Genomic DNA, 17,823 nt, shown 5'->3' with positions numbered 1-17,823 from the left:
TAATTATTCTTTAATTAAAATCAGCATCTCAATATGCTTGTTCTACTTTAAAATTAAAAAAACTCCAATAAAATATAGTTTTGGAGGATTTTCAGGGAGAGAGAATCTCTCGTCTTGAATTAAGGCAGATCCTGTGGGTTCATGTACTGACATTTGCTTTTATAGGTTTGTACTTGATATTCTTTCTAGCAGTGTATTTACTTACTGAGCAAGTAACTCAAGTAATTTCATATAGTGCTTATGTTGAAATGACAAGTTATAAAAAGGTATGTGGCTTACTTGCTTATGTTTTGACAGTATGACACCATTTCATAAAGCTTCTGTTGTCCCACATTTTCCATCACCACCATTGAACTTATTCTAAATATATCTCCAAAGCCATAATACAAAATACAGTCTGCTTTCAAGTCATCTCGACCTGTAGTGTAAGAAATCCTGAGATTGCATAATTACTTGAAAATATCAAAATATGCAAAAATAATAAGTATAAAATCACCTGCAATGCTTCACGATCTACATATATCACGTCTAGAAGTTTCAGAAAAATGAAAGTTAATTTTTAACAGTGGCCCTCAAATTATAAAAAGATAAAAATGACTAAAGAGACCTACCAACAATCAGCTTTATAACAAAAAAAAACACGCATAATCTAGTTACTGAAGTTATAAACTTAGTGAAACCACTAATTAAAACTTCAGAAGGCAAAGATGGGCCTCAAATTATCTTAGCAAACATAGCAAACAATTCATAATGCTCCCATACAAGCAAGATAAGCATTTAGGTACATAAGTACAAATAAGTATAAAACTGCAAAAAATTTTTAATTTTAAAAAAGCAAAAATGACTTCATTTTTGTAAAATACTAGCTAATAAAGAAGATTAAAAACAGAATCATTAAACCTCATCTATAGTGTGTTTTTTAGAAATGCTTTATTAAAATTTATTTCTGGATAGGAGTTGTACATACCTGCACGTCCACTCTCTTGGTAATAATTTTCAATAGATTTACTCATTGAATGATGGATAACAAACCTCACATCTGGTTTATCAATTCCCATACCAAATGCAACTGTGGCCACTACTACCTAAAAAGTTTTAACATTTTATGTTAACTAAATCAAGTTAAAATATTTTTAAATGTTAACGAGGCTTCTATTGAAGATATATACTTAACCTGAATTTCATTGGCTGACCATCTCCGATGAACGTCGGTCTTATCTTCTGGTTCCATATTGGCATGGTACGCACCTGCCTGAATTCCCAGTTTCTGTAAACTAACCGTAACTTGCTCAGAATCCTTCTGAGAAAAGCAATATATGATTCCTGTAGTAAAATATGTTCAAATGTTAGATATAATTTTTAACACACATTTAAGATACTGATTAACATAATGCATGGAAGAAAAAGATTTAGGAAAAATTCCAAGGTTCCGAACACATAATGGTTTTCTCATATAATTCAAGATTTGATCAGCAGCTTGCTCTAAAGCACAGATAAGCCCTGGGCCACCAGTGTTGTTGCTCCCATTACCTCTTTTTTCTCTCAAGTATGATGTAAAAAGTTTCAAGTACAAGTGACTGGGGCTCTGCACTGAACACAGGTAACAGATTTCTCTATTTGCAGGGCTGACCAGAAAGTCTTATGTGCTGACTGATACACTCTGGGAAGCTCTAGGAGGGATACAGAGTTACAGCCTTTCTCAAATTTGACCCTGGAGCTCCTTTCACCCAGGGCACCATTAATATCTCCTAAAAATCTGTAGAACAGCTTTGAAATGCTACTTTTCACAAACTCTGTGCTGCAGTAACACCTGTCTATGCATTAATCCTGGAACAGGTAGACAAATACTCTCAACTCCATCTACCATTAACTCATTCAATACGTACTATTTATTCCTTAATGTGCCCTTTACTATAAAGGACTGTATATTACATCCCTTCAGAAAATCACTTTTTAACCTTCTCTCTTCTACACAGTGGATAGTTACTAAGTATGTACTATTGATAATTAGCATTATATCATTAGGTCCACTATTTAAAGCAATTAGGTGCAAATAAACAAAAATAAACAGTTTTATGACCCTTATAATCTGTCCCATGAGCAAATGACACACCCAATTTCTAAGATCATCAAGCAAATTAATTTATCCTATCAAGTATCCTTTTGCCATGCACTAATATTTTTGGTTGCAAATAATTTATCAATAGATCAATGTAATATTAATTACTTTTCAAAAGTTCTCAATCTTCAAAGATGGTTTGTTTTTATATTACCTGATTGCCCTTTGTATCTCCCATTAATAAGCTTTACAATATCCTCAATAAAATCTTCCGTGTTGGAGGGCTTCTGCCGAATCTAAGAAAAAACTAACTTATTACAAAGTAAATGAATGAGCACCATCCATGTAGCTATTTACTTAACAATTTTCAGGGTGCCATACTTTTATGGGCACAGTGCTTTTTCTCTTATTCTTATATTAACCTGCCTGACTCTTCTTGATTCTTGGTTTTGAATTTACCAGGGAAGAAGAGGCACTCGTAAAAGATGAAGACCTTTATATTTTCTGGGGTTTTTTTGTTTGTTTGTTTTTTTGTTTTAAATAAGCTCCATGCCCAGTGTGGAGTCCAATGCGGTTTGAACTCACAACCGAGATCAAGGCCTAAGGTCAGATCAAGAGTTGGATATTTAACTGACTGACCCACCCAGGGACCCCTATTTCTGATGCTACTTTTATAAAAACATAAACCATGACATAAATAACTTTGGTGAAAACTCAGAAAAATATTATCTATTCTTTTAAAAGGATTAGAAGGAAAGGAAAAAAAATAGCTGTTAAGCTATATAATCTAAATTGAGTATTGACAAATCTTTAATGGCATATTAATGTTGTATTATTTTCTAAGTAACTTTAAGATGTCATTAGGGTCCTTGGTATCAGTCTATGCCTTCCCTCCACCCCTGCACAAGAATGTGCATCAATTTCACAAGGTGATGTCTTTTATTTAACCCAGCAAAGGATTATGCAGCAACAGAGATACACAAAGGAAGCATTAATTACTGATCTGCTCATAATGACTTCCTGATTTTAAAAACTTTTAAGAGTTACTATTACTCATGTAAGTAAACACAATGAAAAGGTCACTTCTGCGGCAATCCTTCATGAAAGTAATAAATTGACATAGGAGTTACACACCTCATAATAAAGATTCGGTCGATTAAAAGAAGCTGTGAAAGTAAAACACTTTTCTACACAGAGTATTTTCTGGGCATCCTTCAGAACATGACTTGTCGCGGTTGCAGTCAACCCCATTAGTGCTGTGTTAGGGAATTGCCGCTTCAAGATACCAAGTGCCTTGTAATCTGGAAGAGAGAAAACACCGAGTAGCCCACTTTCTACCCTTAAGGAGTAAATGACACCTTACCAGTATGCAGTTAAGCAATGGTTGCTGGATTTTCTTTCCCTGGTTCCCAAAATCTAATCTGCAGTTGCTACCTGGCCTTTTTAAGTAAGCAGGCTATTTCTAACTGGTCCTTCAGAAACACTGTTCTGGCATGCAGAACTCGCTGCTAAAGAGAGGGAATACTAAAATATTTCTAGTCAGTTGTGTGTTGGTCCACAACCTCTGACCAGTGGCTTCAAGAGGCAGCGGGACAGGCCATAGTGTGTGAATCTCTTACAACTAACAAAAGAGGCCATCAGCCAAGCCCTTTCTCCCACCACGATCCTCCAAGTGTGGCAAATTCAGATCAGAAAACTTTTGGTGAAGGCACTAGTTTTTATAGGATTTATTTTTGGGAAACCATTCTGGGCTCATATTTGTCATGAACGTTTCCATCACTAGAAGAGTTGTCCTCAAGTACTTGAACTACTTGGAGAAAGTGGAAAGAACTATGGTCGAAACTACTAAATGTAAAGCTAGAGGACTACTATGAAAACAGAGAAGGTTGCTGTTGGGAAAGTCATGAAGGTTTCAAGGAAGTAACATTTGAGTTGGGTCCTAAAGGACAAGCAGAAGCTCACTAGGAAGGGCAGAAGAAACCACCAGGCAGAGACACAACACATACACTGCAAAGACACCAGCATGAAATGACATGGCACAGTCAGACAACAGCTAGCAGGTCTTTTGGGATAACCCACAGTGTCAAGCTGGGTGCATCTACTGTCAACTCCAGGAAGCTGGGAACCACATTCCCTGTTTGGCTCCAAGTGAGAGCTGGCCCAAAAGAGGACCTTGTGCAAGGTGGGGCAGGTAGAAGTGAACCAGCTGCCATGACTCTCTGAAGATCTCTCCAGGCAGATAGGATAAGGGATAGATGCAGAGGTGCTCAGCCAGTTCTAGCCTGTCCTACTTTTTTTTCCAGTCTTCTTTCAGTTCTTCTTCCCAAATGTAAGCTTTGCCCATCAACGGGCCCCACAAGATGCTTGGCAGCAGACCCACAGTGCTGACAGATACCCAGAGCTTTACCAGAGACCTCTCATGAGCTTTCCCTTTGTGGCTCCCTCTGGCACAAGCCAGGCCAGTTGAACTCCCCTATAAGCTCCACTGTTCTCCCACACCAGTGCTTCAGGAAACCAGGGATTTTTCTCTGCTTCTCCATCCTTTACAACCCCTACTCCTCACACCATTGTACAGGGTCTACTTCCCAAAATAAATCCCTGGTCACCTGCCATTCACAGTAGCTCTGCCTCCCTGCCTACCCCTCGACTGATACCATTACACTAAAGAGCACAGAAAGTCAGGCTTAAGTACTACTGGGAACAACATGGTTCACTGATTCTGAGGAGCTAGGAAATGAGTTACTATGTAATTTTTAAAGCACATAAGGGATATAAATAGACTCATCTTTTGGTGGCAGTGCAAGGTAGGGGCTGGAAGAGACAAACGACTAAAGAAAGGGAAATCAGTTCAAAGATGGCAGCAGCAGACCAGAAACCCAGTAAGAATAGGAAACAAGGCATGACAATGAGAAGAGAGCAGAAAGAAAAGGCTGAAGAGAAACCCAAGAACTAGAACCCCTCAAGTTCTGGTGACTACCGGGATATGGGCCCCAGGGAAGGTAGAGCAAGGAGCATAAGGGAAAGGGAGGAAAGAGTCCAAGATTCATTAATTCGTGCCAAGCACGCCTCCAGGCACTGAAGATTAAGTGGTGAACAAAACAAGGATGCTATGCAAATGGAAGAACAATTCAAGCAAAGAAACCAGACAAAACACAGTAAACCAATAAGTATGTTATTATCAGAGAGTGAGAAGGGCTCCTAGTGGTAAGCCCAGGGCAGCAGGAATATAAGGAGGGAGTAAGGAAGAATAGGAAATTGGACAGAGACAAAGGGCACAGACACATACTGCCTTATGGACCCCAGTTAAGAATATGGAATTTATTCTAAGTATAAAGACAATCTGCCAGGTAGTTTAGGAGGGGAAGTACAGGGTTTGATTTATATGTAGAAAAGACCACTTTGGTTGCTATGTGGGGAATGAACTACAAAAGGGTTAAGACTAGAATCACAGACTAGTGAAGGAGCCATTATAGTAGACCAGTGGAAAGGAGCCCAAGTGGATCTAAGAGACAGCAGTAGACAAAGAGAAGTGGACAAACTTGACATTTGGTTCAGAGGAAGAGTGGACAGGACTTGGTGATGGTCTGGTTCTTGCAGAAGCAGGACAAACCAAGCAGGATGTGCCACTATTAGGTTATTTGTCCTCAGCTCCAACTCCACCCTTCTATACCCTGCTCTGCAGCACTGGAGCAGGGAATCTGCACACTCCATTTCTGCTTTGCCAGCTGGCAGTGGAAGGACAGAGTATGAGGCTGGGGGGAGGAAGAAAGGTTTTGCTTCTTCCTTTTTGCTTCCTGTGGGCTTGCTTGTATTCTCAAGAACCTCGCCCCAGAAGGCTTCTTCATCCCTACAGCAGCACTGTGTCTTCAAAGGAGCAGCTGAATACAGTCGGCTGTTTTTCCAAGCTTTGGGGAGCCTGCTTCATCACAGGTTCCCCCCAACCTCTGCCTCCACTAATAGACACCAGCACCAGGGAGCTGTGTCTCCTCTGAGGTCGGAGTGTCAGCTCCACAAAGACCCTTCTCTCAAGCTTATTACTTCCAACCTTATCTTCCCATTCAGGAACAAGACAAGAATGTCCACTTTTACTCCTTTTATTGAACATTTCTCCTAGCCAGAGAAATTAGGCAAGAAAAATAAAAGGCATCCAAATTGAAACAGAGTAAGTAAAACTGTCACTATTTGCAGATGACATGCAATTACACATAGAAATTTGCAGAACAAAAAATGAATACAAAAAAAATCAGTTTTTTTAAAATTATATTTTATTTGACAGAGAGAGAGAAAAAGAGTATTAAGCAGAGGGAGCAACAGAGGGGGAGGGAGAAGCAGGCTCCCAGCTGAGCAGAGAGGAAAATGTGGGGCTCAATCCCAGGACCCTAGAATCATGACCTGACCTGAAGGCAGGTGCTTAATTGACTGAGCCACCCAGGCACCTTTGTTGTATTTCTATATACTAATAACAGACTATTAGAAAATTTAGGAAAACAATTCCATTTACAATTGCATCAAGAAGAATAAAATGCTAAGGAATAAATTCAACCAAGGAAGTAAAAGACCTATACACTTGCAAACTGTAGGACACTGATAAAAGAAACTGAAAATAACACAAATAATGGAAAGATATTCTGTGTCTATGAACTGGAAGACTTAACACTGTTAAAATATCCACATACCCAGAGCAATCAACAGATTCAATGCTATTCCTATCAAGAGTCCAATGGCATTTTTCACAGAACTAGAAACACAAACCTAAAATTTATACAGAACCACAAAAGGACCCCAATAGCCAAAGCAATCTTAAGAAAGAACAAAGCTAAAAGCATCTAACTTCCTAATTTCAAAACCATATTACAAAGCTATAGTAATCAAAACGGTATGGTATTAGTGTTAAAATACAAACATGGATCAACAAAACAGAATTAAAAACCCAGAAATAAACCCACCCATATACGTCAATTAATTTATGACAAAGGCATCAAGAATATAAAATGGAGATAAGCAACAGACTCCTCAATAAATGGTATTGGGAAAATTAGACAGCCACATGGCAAAAGAATGAAACTAGAAGCTTATATCATACACAAATCAACTCAAAATGGGTTAGTCTTGAACATAACACCTGGAACCATAACACTACCAGAGAAAACATAGGGAATAAGCTCCAGACACTGATCTTGGCAATGATTTACTGGATTTGACATCAAAAGCAAAGGCAACAAAAGCAAAAATGTGTTAAGTGGGACTACATGAAACTATAAAACACTTGTACGGCAAAGGAAACCATCAACATAATGAAAAAGAAACCTATGGACTAGGAGCAAATATTTACAACTATCTGATTAAAGGTTAACATAAAAACTACACAAAGAACTTGCTTGACTCAATAGCAAAAAACCCAAAAAATCCGATTGAAAAACAGGCAAAGGATCTGGATAGACATTTTTCTAGAGAAGACATACAAATAGCCAACAGGTACCTGAAAAGGTTTTCAGCATCACTAATCATCAGTGAAATGCAAATCAAAACCACAACAAAATATCACTTCACACTTGTAAGAATGGCTGTTATCAAAAATATAAGAAATAAGTGTGGAGAAAAGAGAACCCCGGTACACTGTTGGTAGCAAAGTAAATTGGTATGGCCACTACGGAAGACAGTACCGTTGGACACGTGGGTGGCTCAGTCAGTGAAGCATCCAACTCATGATTTCAGCCCAGGTCATAATCTTAAGAGTCATGAGATCAAGCCCTGAGACAGGCTCCGTGTGGGGAGCCTGCTTCTTCTCTCTGTCCCTCCCTCCAATAGTCCAAGTGTGTGCACTCTTTCTCTAAAATTAGTAAATAAATCTTTTAAAAAAGAGAAAAAACAAAATGAAACAGTACGGAGGTTCCTCAAAATTTTAAAATGAAACTACCAGATGACCCAACAATTCTGCTTCTGGGTATTTATCCAAAGGAAAGCAAACCCATTATCTACACCTCTATGTTCACTGGAGCATTATTTATAATAGCCAACACATGGAAACAATCTAAATGTGCACTGATACACGGATAAGGAAAATATGGTGTGTGTGTATATATATATATATATATATATATATATATACACACACATACACATAGATGCACAATACAATACTATTTGGCCTTAAAAATAAGGAAATTCTGCTACTCGCAACAACATAGATGAACCCTGAGAGCATTACGCTAAGTGATGTAAGTCAGAGAAAGACAAACACTAATATATCACTTATATGTGGAATCTCTAAAAACAAAAACAAAAACAAAAAACCTCAAAGATACAGAGAACACCCTGGTGATTGCCAGAGGTGAGGGATGGGGGAGGGCAAAATGGGTGAAGGGAGTGTCAAAAAGTACAAACTTTTAGTTATACAACTAAGACTCATACAAGGTTGTATGTCAATTATGTCTCAACTAAACATTTTTTTTTAAATGGTACACATTTCCAATAAACAATTAGGAATATAAATTGCAGCTAAAGAGGAAGAAGACTAGATATAGGAACAACTGATGAAAGCTGGCAACTAGTCTACGGCCATACCACCCTGAACGCGCCCGATCTCGTCTGATGTCGGAAGCTAAGCAGGGTCGGGCCTGGTTAGTACTTGGATGGGAAAGCTGGCAACTAATCTGAAGAGGCAAGGCAAGTGATGGTAACACACAAGCAACGGATCTCATCCTAAGTGATCAGACCACTGAGGTTGGAAATAGAGGGCAAAGGTGAGAAACCTGGTATTTTCAGAAGCTACAGATAACAACTCTTTGGAGTAGTCTGATTAATATGGTGGGGTCTCTAGTAGAAAGGGCAGTATATATACTGCTTAAAGTATTTAAATCAAAATTAAAAAAATAACTGTGCCCCAAATAATTCTGAAGGTAGAGAACTGTGTCTTCAGTCCACGAGTCCACGATGTTTGGGGAAGTATAAGAAAAGGTGAAAACAGATCAGAACCATCGGGAACACTAACATTTAGGGTGGCAGTAAAGGAAGGAGAACAATGGCAGTAAGAATGGAAAGGAACCACATCAAAGCCTCCCTCACAGTAACCACAGGAAGGACAAGTGTTGAGGAGAGAGGTGAACACAGGAAATGGAAGAGGAATGCAGATAAGCCTCACAGATTAAGCCAGTGAAGAGTGAGGGGGCCACAGTCACCTGTGAGCAGAATGGTGGAGGCAGAAGTGATTCAGTGAATTCAGAAGGGAAGGAAGGTAAGAAACAGATGGTGAGTTTAGAGGATGAAGTGAAAGGAAGAGCAGAAATAGGACAACATCTAAAGGGTGGGAAAGGTCGAAGGCTATTTCAGTTTCTATCTTTGTTTTTAGGGAGTCTCACGATTCAGGAGTGGCACCTGGGGGCTTTGTTGAGTGTTCGACTCTTGATTTCAGCTCAGGTCATGATCTCAGGATTGTGCTATCCAGCCCAGTGATCCACTCTGGGCTCAGGGCAAAGTCTGCTTATCCCTCTCCCTCTGCTCCTCCCCTTCCTACTTACTTGCTCACTCACTCTCTCCCTCTTTCAATTTAAATAAATACATAAAAATCTTAAGGAAAAAAAAAAAAAAAGCTCAGGTCATGATCCCAGGGTCCTGGGACTGAGTCCCCCCATCAGGATCCCTGTTCAGCGAAGAGCCTGCTTCTCCCTCTGCCCCCACCCCTTGCTCATACTCTCTCTCTCTCACTCACTCACTCTCTTAAATAAATCTTTTTTAAAAATTTAAAAAATTTTTTAAAAGATGCAGGATCGAAGACTTTGGCAGAGCGCGATCTTAAGAAGTCAGGAAAGGATGAAGTGGGAGGAGTCATGGTAACCATTACAAGAAATGATCTCTTTTACCCTAAGAAGAAAAAACAAGATTACTAATGTTTGGAAGGAGAAAGAGGAGACCTCCAGACAAGTCGGCATCTATTTCCTGGGGACCAGTAGGAGGTTGGACCTAAAGGGAAGTTTAAGGCAGGGAAAGCTTGCTGGGAGAAATGCTTACAGGAGGCACATCAGGAATAAGTAAAAGCACAGTGGAATCTGATGACAGCTGACCTGAGGTGGAAATGAATGTAGCCATGCAATTTTTTTCCGGCCAGCGTTTAGTACTGTAACAGCAGGAATGGGGGAAGCAGAAGCCAGGAGGGGTCCAGTAGCTCAGTCTGGCAGAGAGTCTGAGGCAGGTAAAATGCCAAGCAATCCACAAGAAACCGAAGTGGCAACAGCAGAGTCTGGAAGGAGGAGAGAGGGACCATCAGGTGGCATCTGGAGTCGTGGACAAATATGAGGAGGAATTAAAGGGGATATCAGGGGGCTATATGCATGTGAAAGCAAGTTCAGAAAGAAATGACATTGATATCATGAGCTGGATTTCTTAAAATTTAAGGTTATTTTGCACAAGAACAAGTCTGGGTGATCTGCTTCCGGCTAGGACTGTAGGAATAGGTAGGAGGAATAAAGACAGGGTTACTAAAATATCCCACAGCACTGTAATTCCATAGTGGTAGTTGGGTACAGACCTGGAAGTGGATGCTGGAGACTCTGATGGTTAAAGAACACTGCTCTGAAGCAGATATGGATTCCTCAATGGATGCAAGAGAGAACTTGGGTGTAACTAAACATTTATGGCTAACCATGGGAGAGAATCATGTTGCTAAGAAACATGCATTTCACGGGATAAAGGCAATCAGACTAAGCGCTACCATGGGGGTAGTAAAGACTGAAGACTGCCTCTCGACTCCCCTTATATTAAGGCGAGAGAAAATGAGTAATAACTGGCTGAGGAAATAAGTTTAATGAAACCAGGGATTTCTTTCATGTGAGTGAGTAAGAGAATAATCCCTAATTTCAAGGAGTGTTCTAGATACATCATACATACCAGGTCTGAAATCATGTCCCCAGTGGCTACAGCAGTGAACTTCATCCACAGCAATCCGGGTAAATCTCCTCGCTTCATAGGCTTTCTCTAGTCTCGACATGAACATTTTGCTTTTTGCGATTTTCTCTGGAGTCACATAAATTAGCTTCAGCTTGGAGTTTTTATTTACCATTTCAGCATGAACCCATTTCACATGCTCCTGTTGAAAGCAAAAACAGACACAATGATGGAACTAAACTTGTAGACTGGCATACTAACCAGTAAATGAAGATGCTTGTTACTCAAAGCAAGAGCTTTGGACTGTTTTAGCAGATGCGGAGTTCATTAAAACTGAGACTATGTCCCAGTACTAAACTTCAAGTCAACTGTAAAAAGCATTTTAGATGTTTACTTGTATCCAAATGTCGACAAAAGACTAATTTCATTTTGGGGGGTGTGTGTCTTTTTTTAAAAGATTTATTTATCTGAGAGAGAGAGAGAGAGAGAATGAGAAAGAGAGCATGAGAGGAGAGAGGTCAGCGGGAGAAAAAGACTCGCTGCTGAGCAGGGAGACTGATGTGGGACTCGATCCCAGGACTCCAGGATCATGACCTGAGCTGAAGGAGCCACCCAGGTGCTCAGAATAATTTCATCTGACAAAAAAAAGAACAAAAAATAAAAATGAAAACACTCTGGGGCACTTGGGTAGCTCAGTCGGTTGGGTGCCTGACTCTTGGGTCATGATCTCAGGGTCATGTGATCAAACCCCCATCAGCTATGCGCTCAGTGCTGAGTCTGCTTGTCCCTCTCTGTCTGCTCCTCCCCCACCACTCCCGCTCTTTCGCTATCAAATAAATAAATCAATCAATAAAATCTTTAACCAAAAAAAAAAAAAAAAAAGGCCCTGACTCTCCAGAACTTCTGGCAGAGTAAATGGAGAAGCAAGGTTGAGAAAAGAAGCTATATTCACAGCTTATAAACTGCTAGTGGAAGCAAACAGAAATCTGGACTTAACCTATCCTTCCCCTTTTTTCCTCCCCAGTTTTTCAAACAGAAGTGATGTGGCATGAACCTCTACTTATCTGCAATTTACAGCTATTTTCTATTATTATTACTCTATTTTTCAGGGTTAAGGAAGTACAGTGGTAGAAAGCAATGTTCTCCACATTCACGCTATTGAATGAGACAGCAGCTTGGACATGAGAGTTTAAATACAGAAACAGATGAGAAAACTAAAGGAACCATGGCTACCTGGATATATGGCTGACACCAGGTCTGGAAGGAAATATGCAAAATGAGCATGGAGTAACTTCTCATAAAAGCAAGCAAGGAGTCAGAAACTATGGGGTGAAGAAAAAAGATTCAGGGGCCAACATGAAGAGGTGCTCACTGCCTAAGGACAGGGCTACTTCAGCATAATAAAGAATAATATGGAGGGGTGCCTGGGTGGCTCAGTGGGTTAAGCCGCTGCCTTCGGCTCAGGTCATGATCTCGGAGTCCTGGGATCGAGCCCCGCATCGGGCTCTCTGCTCAGCAGGGAGCCTGCTTCCTCCTGTCTCTCTGCCTGCCTCTCTGCCTGCTTGTGATCTCTCTGTCAAATAAATAAATAAAATCTTTAAAAAAAAAAAGAATAATATGGATTAAGATCTATTAAATATGTTAAATGTCCATAAGTTTATGATACTGAAAAAAAAAAATCTTACAGACCACCTTTGGAGAATGCTAGGAAAGCAACTTTTTCTGAGAAATGTTAAAGGGAAAGAATTTATAATCTGCAAGCGTTAATAAAGAAAAAGTTCTTTACAGAAAAAGTCTAGCTGATATAAGAGTGACAGAATGAGAAATCATCACTCTGTAACCCCCTAATTAGAGGTATTTAAGGCAGGCAATAATCATTCACAGCTCTAAAGCCATTAGATGAAAAGGGAACAGAGAACTTCTGTAACAGGCAGATATCACCGAACCCACTGACCGAGCTTAACATCATACAAAATAACCAGGTTATGATGTACCTCCTGAGTCATGCCATGGGAAATATACTGTTGAAAAAGAAAAGAAAAAGGCCAACTACAGTCAAGCTTTTAAAACTAAAAAGAACAAACTGAACAATATTACAAGGAGGTTATCAGAAAATCAAAACCAAAACAAAGACCCTAATTTCTTCAACAAATAACTTAAATTTGCATGGGAAACAAATAAGAAAAAGGGGAACCTACAGAAAAATCAACAAAACACAACATAATCCACCAATCTATTCTGGAACACAATTCAAAAAAAGAGTAAGCTTTGATGAGAATATTTTTATTTGATGATGTTAATGAATCAACGCTAAATTTTTTAGGTGTGATGATGTCATTGTAATTATATCTTTCTCATTCATACTGAAGGAGTTACAACTAAAATAACCTCTGGGAACTGTTTCAAATAAATAAAGCAAGAGGGAAGAGGGTGGGTATACAAATGAAAAAAGATTGGTCCTATGTTGGTAACTGTTAAAGGTGGCTAATGGGTAACTGGCAGTTGCATTATGATTCTATTTCTCTATCTTTTCAAAAGTTCAGTAACATCCTTTTTAAAAAAGAATAGGTGAAAAAGGCTATTCAACAGATGAAGGTAAGAGTCCATTCCCAAACAGATGAAATTCCACAGGGAAAGCATACCTTGCTAGTAATGCACCATTTGTATTTAATTATATTCCATAATTAGTAATTCTTGCTTACCATTTTCTAATAGAAAATATAAAACAGGTCAGCTAATGTTTACTGTAAAGTGCCAGATAGTAAATATTGGGTTTTGTGGGCCATATAATATCCATCATAACTACTCTGCCATTATTCTGTGAAACAGTGTTAGACAACATGTAAATGAACAAGCAAGGTTGTATTCCAATAAAACTTTATGGACACTGAAATCTAAATTTGATATAATTTTCACACTTCACAAAGTACTTTCATTCTTTTAATTATTTTTAAACATTCAAAAATATAATAATCAAGGGGTGCCTAGGTGGCTCAGCTGTTTGAGTGTCTGACTATTAGTTTCAGCTCAGATTGTGATCTCAGGGTTGTGTGAGTGAGCCCATGTCAGGTTCCACACTGGGGAGTGTGCTCCCCATCTCCCTCTCCCTCTGCTTCTCTGCCCGTGCACGCATACTCTTTCTTTCTCTCTCAAATAAATAGATAAATCTTTAAATTGTGTGTATTTATTTATTTATTTATATACATACACACCAAGCAGGAAAGACTAGAAAGGAACAAAGAATACCACCAGAACCACCAAGTTTACAGGTAACACAATGGCACTAAATTCTTATCTTTCAATGATCACTCTGAATGTAAATAGACTACATGCTCCAATCAAAAGACACAGGGTATCAGAATGGATAAAACAACAAGACCCATCTACAAAAGACTCATTTTAGACCTAAAGACACCTGCTTCTTTAAAGAGAGGGGATAGAGAACCACCTAACACACTAATGGACGTCAAAAGAAAGCCAGAGTAGCCATTCTTATACCAGACAAACTAGATTTTAGACCAAAGACTGTACCAAGAGATGAAGAAGGGCGCTGATTATCATAAATTAAGGGGTCTATCCATCAAGAAGATCTAACAGTTATAAATATTTATGCCTCCAACTTGGGAGCACCCAAATATATGAATCAATTAACAAACATAAAGAAATTCATTGACAATAATACAGTAACAGTAGAGGGCATTAACAGCAATGGACAGATCATTTAAGCAGAAAATCAACAAGGAAACAATGGCTTTGAATGACACACTGGACCAGATGGACTTATCAGATATATTCAGAACACTTCATCCTAAAGCAGCAGAATACACATTCTTTTAGAGTGCACATGGAGCATTCTCCAGAACAGACCACATACAGAGTCAAAATCAGCCCTCAACAAGTACAAAAAGACTGAGATTTTCAGCTCACAACACTATGAAACTTGGAGTCAACAAGAAAATATTTGGAAAGATCACAAATACATGAAGTTAAAGAACATCCTACTAGAGAATGAATCGCTCAACCAGGAAATTTAAGATGAAATTAAAAAGTACACAAAAGCAAATGAAAATGAAAACATGACAAAGAGATCAACAAAAAACCAGGAGTTAGTTCTTTGAAAGAATTAATAAAATTGATAAACCCCTAGACAGACTTATCAAAAAGAGAAAGGACCCAAAAACAAAATCACAAATGAAAGAGGTCACAGGCAACACTACAGAAATACAATTAAATGAGCATTTATGAAAATTTATAAGCCAACAAACTAGGCAATCTGGAAGAAATGGACAAATTCCTAGAAACATACAAACTACAAAAGCTGAAACAGGAAGAAACAGAAAATTTAAACAGACCCATAACCAGCAAAGACATTTAATCAGTAATCCACTATTTCCCAAGAAACAAAAGTCCAAGGCCAGATGGTTTCCCAAGAGAATTCTACCAGACCTTTTTTCTTTTTTTTTTTTTAGAGAGAGAGATCACAAGTAGGCAGAGAGAGAGGAGGAAGCAGGTTCCCCACCGAGCAAAGAGCCCGATGTGGGGCCCAATCCCAGGACCCCAAGATCATGACCTGAGCTGAAGGCAGAGGCCCAACCCACTGAGCCACCCAGGCACCCGCTACTAGACATTTAGAAGAAAAGTTAATACCTATTCTTCTCATATTATTCCTAAAACAGAAATGGAAGGAAAACTTCCAAACTCATTCTACAAGGCCAGTATGACCTTGATTCCAAAACCAAAGACCCCACTAAAAAGAAAATTACAGACCAATATCCCTGAACAAGGATCCAAAAATTCTCAATAAGATACTAGCAAATTGAATCCAATAGTGCATTAAAAGAGTTATTCACCATGATCAAGTGGGATTTATTCCCAGGTTGCAGGGCTGGTTCAATATTCATAAATCAATCAATGTGATATGCCACATTAACATAAGAAAGCATAAGAACCATATGATCCTCTCAACAGATGTAAAAAAGGCATTTGACAAAATATAGCATCCATTCTTGATAAAAACCCTCAATGAAGTAGGGGTAGATGGAACATAACTCACTATCATAAAGACCATGTAAGAAAGACCCACAGCTAATACCATCCTTAATGGGGAAAAGCTGAGAGTTTTCCCCTATGGTCAGAATCAAGATAGAGATATTCACTTTTAAGCATTACTATTTAGCATAGTAAGGGAAGTCCTAGCCTCAGCAATCAGACAAGAAAAAGAAATAAAAGACATCCAAATCGGTAAGAAAGAGGTCAATCTTTCAGTATGTGCAAACGACATGATACTCTATGTAGAAAACCCAAAAGACTCCACAAAAAATTGCTAGAACTAATACATCAATTCAGCAAAGTCACAGGATATAAAAGCAATGTAGGGAAATTCATTCCATTTCCATACACCAATCATGAAACAACAGAAAAAGAAATCAAGGAATCAATCCCATTTACAATTGTACCAAAAACCATAAGATACCTAGGAATAAACATAACCAAAGAAGTAAAGGATCTGTACTCTGAAAACTATAAAGACTTAAAAAGAAATTGAAGAGGACACAAAGAAATGGAAAAACATTCCATGCTCATGGACTGGAAGAAAATTGTTAAAAAATGTTTATACAATCCAATGCAATCTACATATTTAATGTAATCCTTACCAAAATACCACTAGCATTTTTCCCAGAGCTAGAACAAACAATCTTAAAGTTTGTATGGAACCACAAAAAAAAACCCCAAATAGCTAACCAACCCTGAAAAAGAAAACCAAAACTGGAGGTATCGTGATTCCAGATTTCAAGTTATATTACAAAGCTGTAGTCATCAAGACAGTATGGTACTAGCACAAAAAAAGACACATAGATCAATGAAATGGAACAGAAAACCCAGAAATGGACCCACAAATCTATGTTCAACTAATCTCTGACAAAGCAGGAAAAAGTATCCAATGGAGAAAAGACATGGGAAAACTGGATGGCAACATGCAGAAGAATGAAACTGGACCACTTCATTACACCATACACAAAAATAAATTAAAAAGGGATGAAGGACCTAAATGTAAGTAAGAAACCATTCAAATCCTAAAGGAAAACACAGTCAGCAAAGTTTTTGACATCAGCCATAGCCACTTCTTCCTAGACACAACACCAGAGGCAAGGGAAACAAAGGAAAAATGAACCACTGGGACTTCATCACGATAAAAAGCTTCTGCACACCAAAGGCAACAATCAACAAAACTAAAAGGCAGCTTATGGAATGGGAGATGATATCTGCAAATGATATATCTGATAAAGGGTAAGTATTCAAAATTTATAAAGAACTTATCAAGCTCAACACCCAAAAATCTGATTAAGAAATGAGTAGTAGGCATGAACAGACTTTTTCAAAGAAGACATCCAGATGGCTAACAGACACATGGAAAGACGCTCAATGTCACTCATCATCGGGGAAATACAAATCAAAACCATGATGAAATACCGCCTCACACCTGTCAGAATGGTTACAATTAACAACATAAGAAACAACAGGTATTGGTGAGGATGGGAGAAAGGGGAGTCCTCTTGCACTGTTGGTAGGGCTGCAAACTGGTATAGCCACTGTAAAAAACAGTATGGAGGTTTCTCAAAAAGTTAAAAATAGAATGACCCTATGATCCAGCAACAGTGCTGCTAGGTATTTACCCAAAGGATAATACAGATTCAAAGGGGTACATGAACCCTGATATGTACACCAGCATTATCAACAATAGCCAAACTATGGAAAGAGACCAAACATCCATCAACTGATGAACGGATAAAGATGATGTGTGTGGGTGTGTGTCTCTGTATGTACATATATGTACAATGGGATTTACTCAGCCATCAAAAAGAATGAAATCTTGCCATTTTCAA

The 17,823-nt window shown here is 38.6% G+C and overlaps 1 protein-coding gene across 1 annotated transcript in view; it reads right to left on the bottom strand.

Annotated features, from left to right (window-relative positions):
- The window catches only part of RECQL (RecQ like helicase), a 54,621-nt gene that overhangs the window by 10,996 nt on the left and 25,802 nt on the right, over nt 1–17,823 (bottom strand). The window contains exons 6-11 of the mRNA XM_032855311.1: nt 10,943–11,141; nt 3,194–3,360; nt 2,274–2,355; nt 1,175–1,323; nt 968–1,085; nt 280–418 (exon numbers count right to left, since the gene is read on the bottom strand). Coding sequence (XP_032711202.1) covers nt 280–418; nt 968–1,085; nt 1,175–1,323; nt 2,274–2,355; nt 3,194–3,360; nt 10,943–11,141 — 854 coding nt within the window. The remainder of the gene's footprint in view (nt 1–279; nt 419–967; nt 1,086–1,174; nt 1,324–2,273; nt 2,356–3,193; nt 3,361–10,942; nt 11,142–17,823) is intronic.

Source organism: Lontra canadensis, unplaced genomic scaffold (genome assembly GCF_010015895.1).
Source record: "Lontra canadensis isolate GAN:19392208 unplaced genomic scaffold, GSC_riverotter_1.0 scaffold9, whole genome shotgun sequence".
NCBI classification, from domain to species: Eukaryota; Metazoa; Chordata; class Mammalia; order Carnivora; family Mustelidae; genus Lontra; species Lontra canadensis.
The sequence above is the reverse complement of the archived record's forward strand: the minus strand, read 5'-3'. Positions and strand labels throughout refer to the sequence as shown.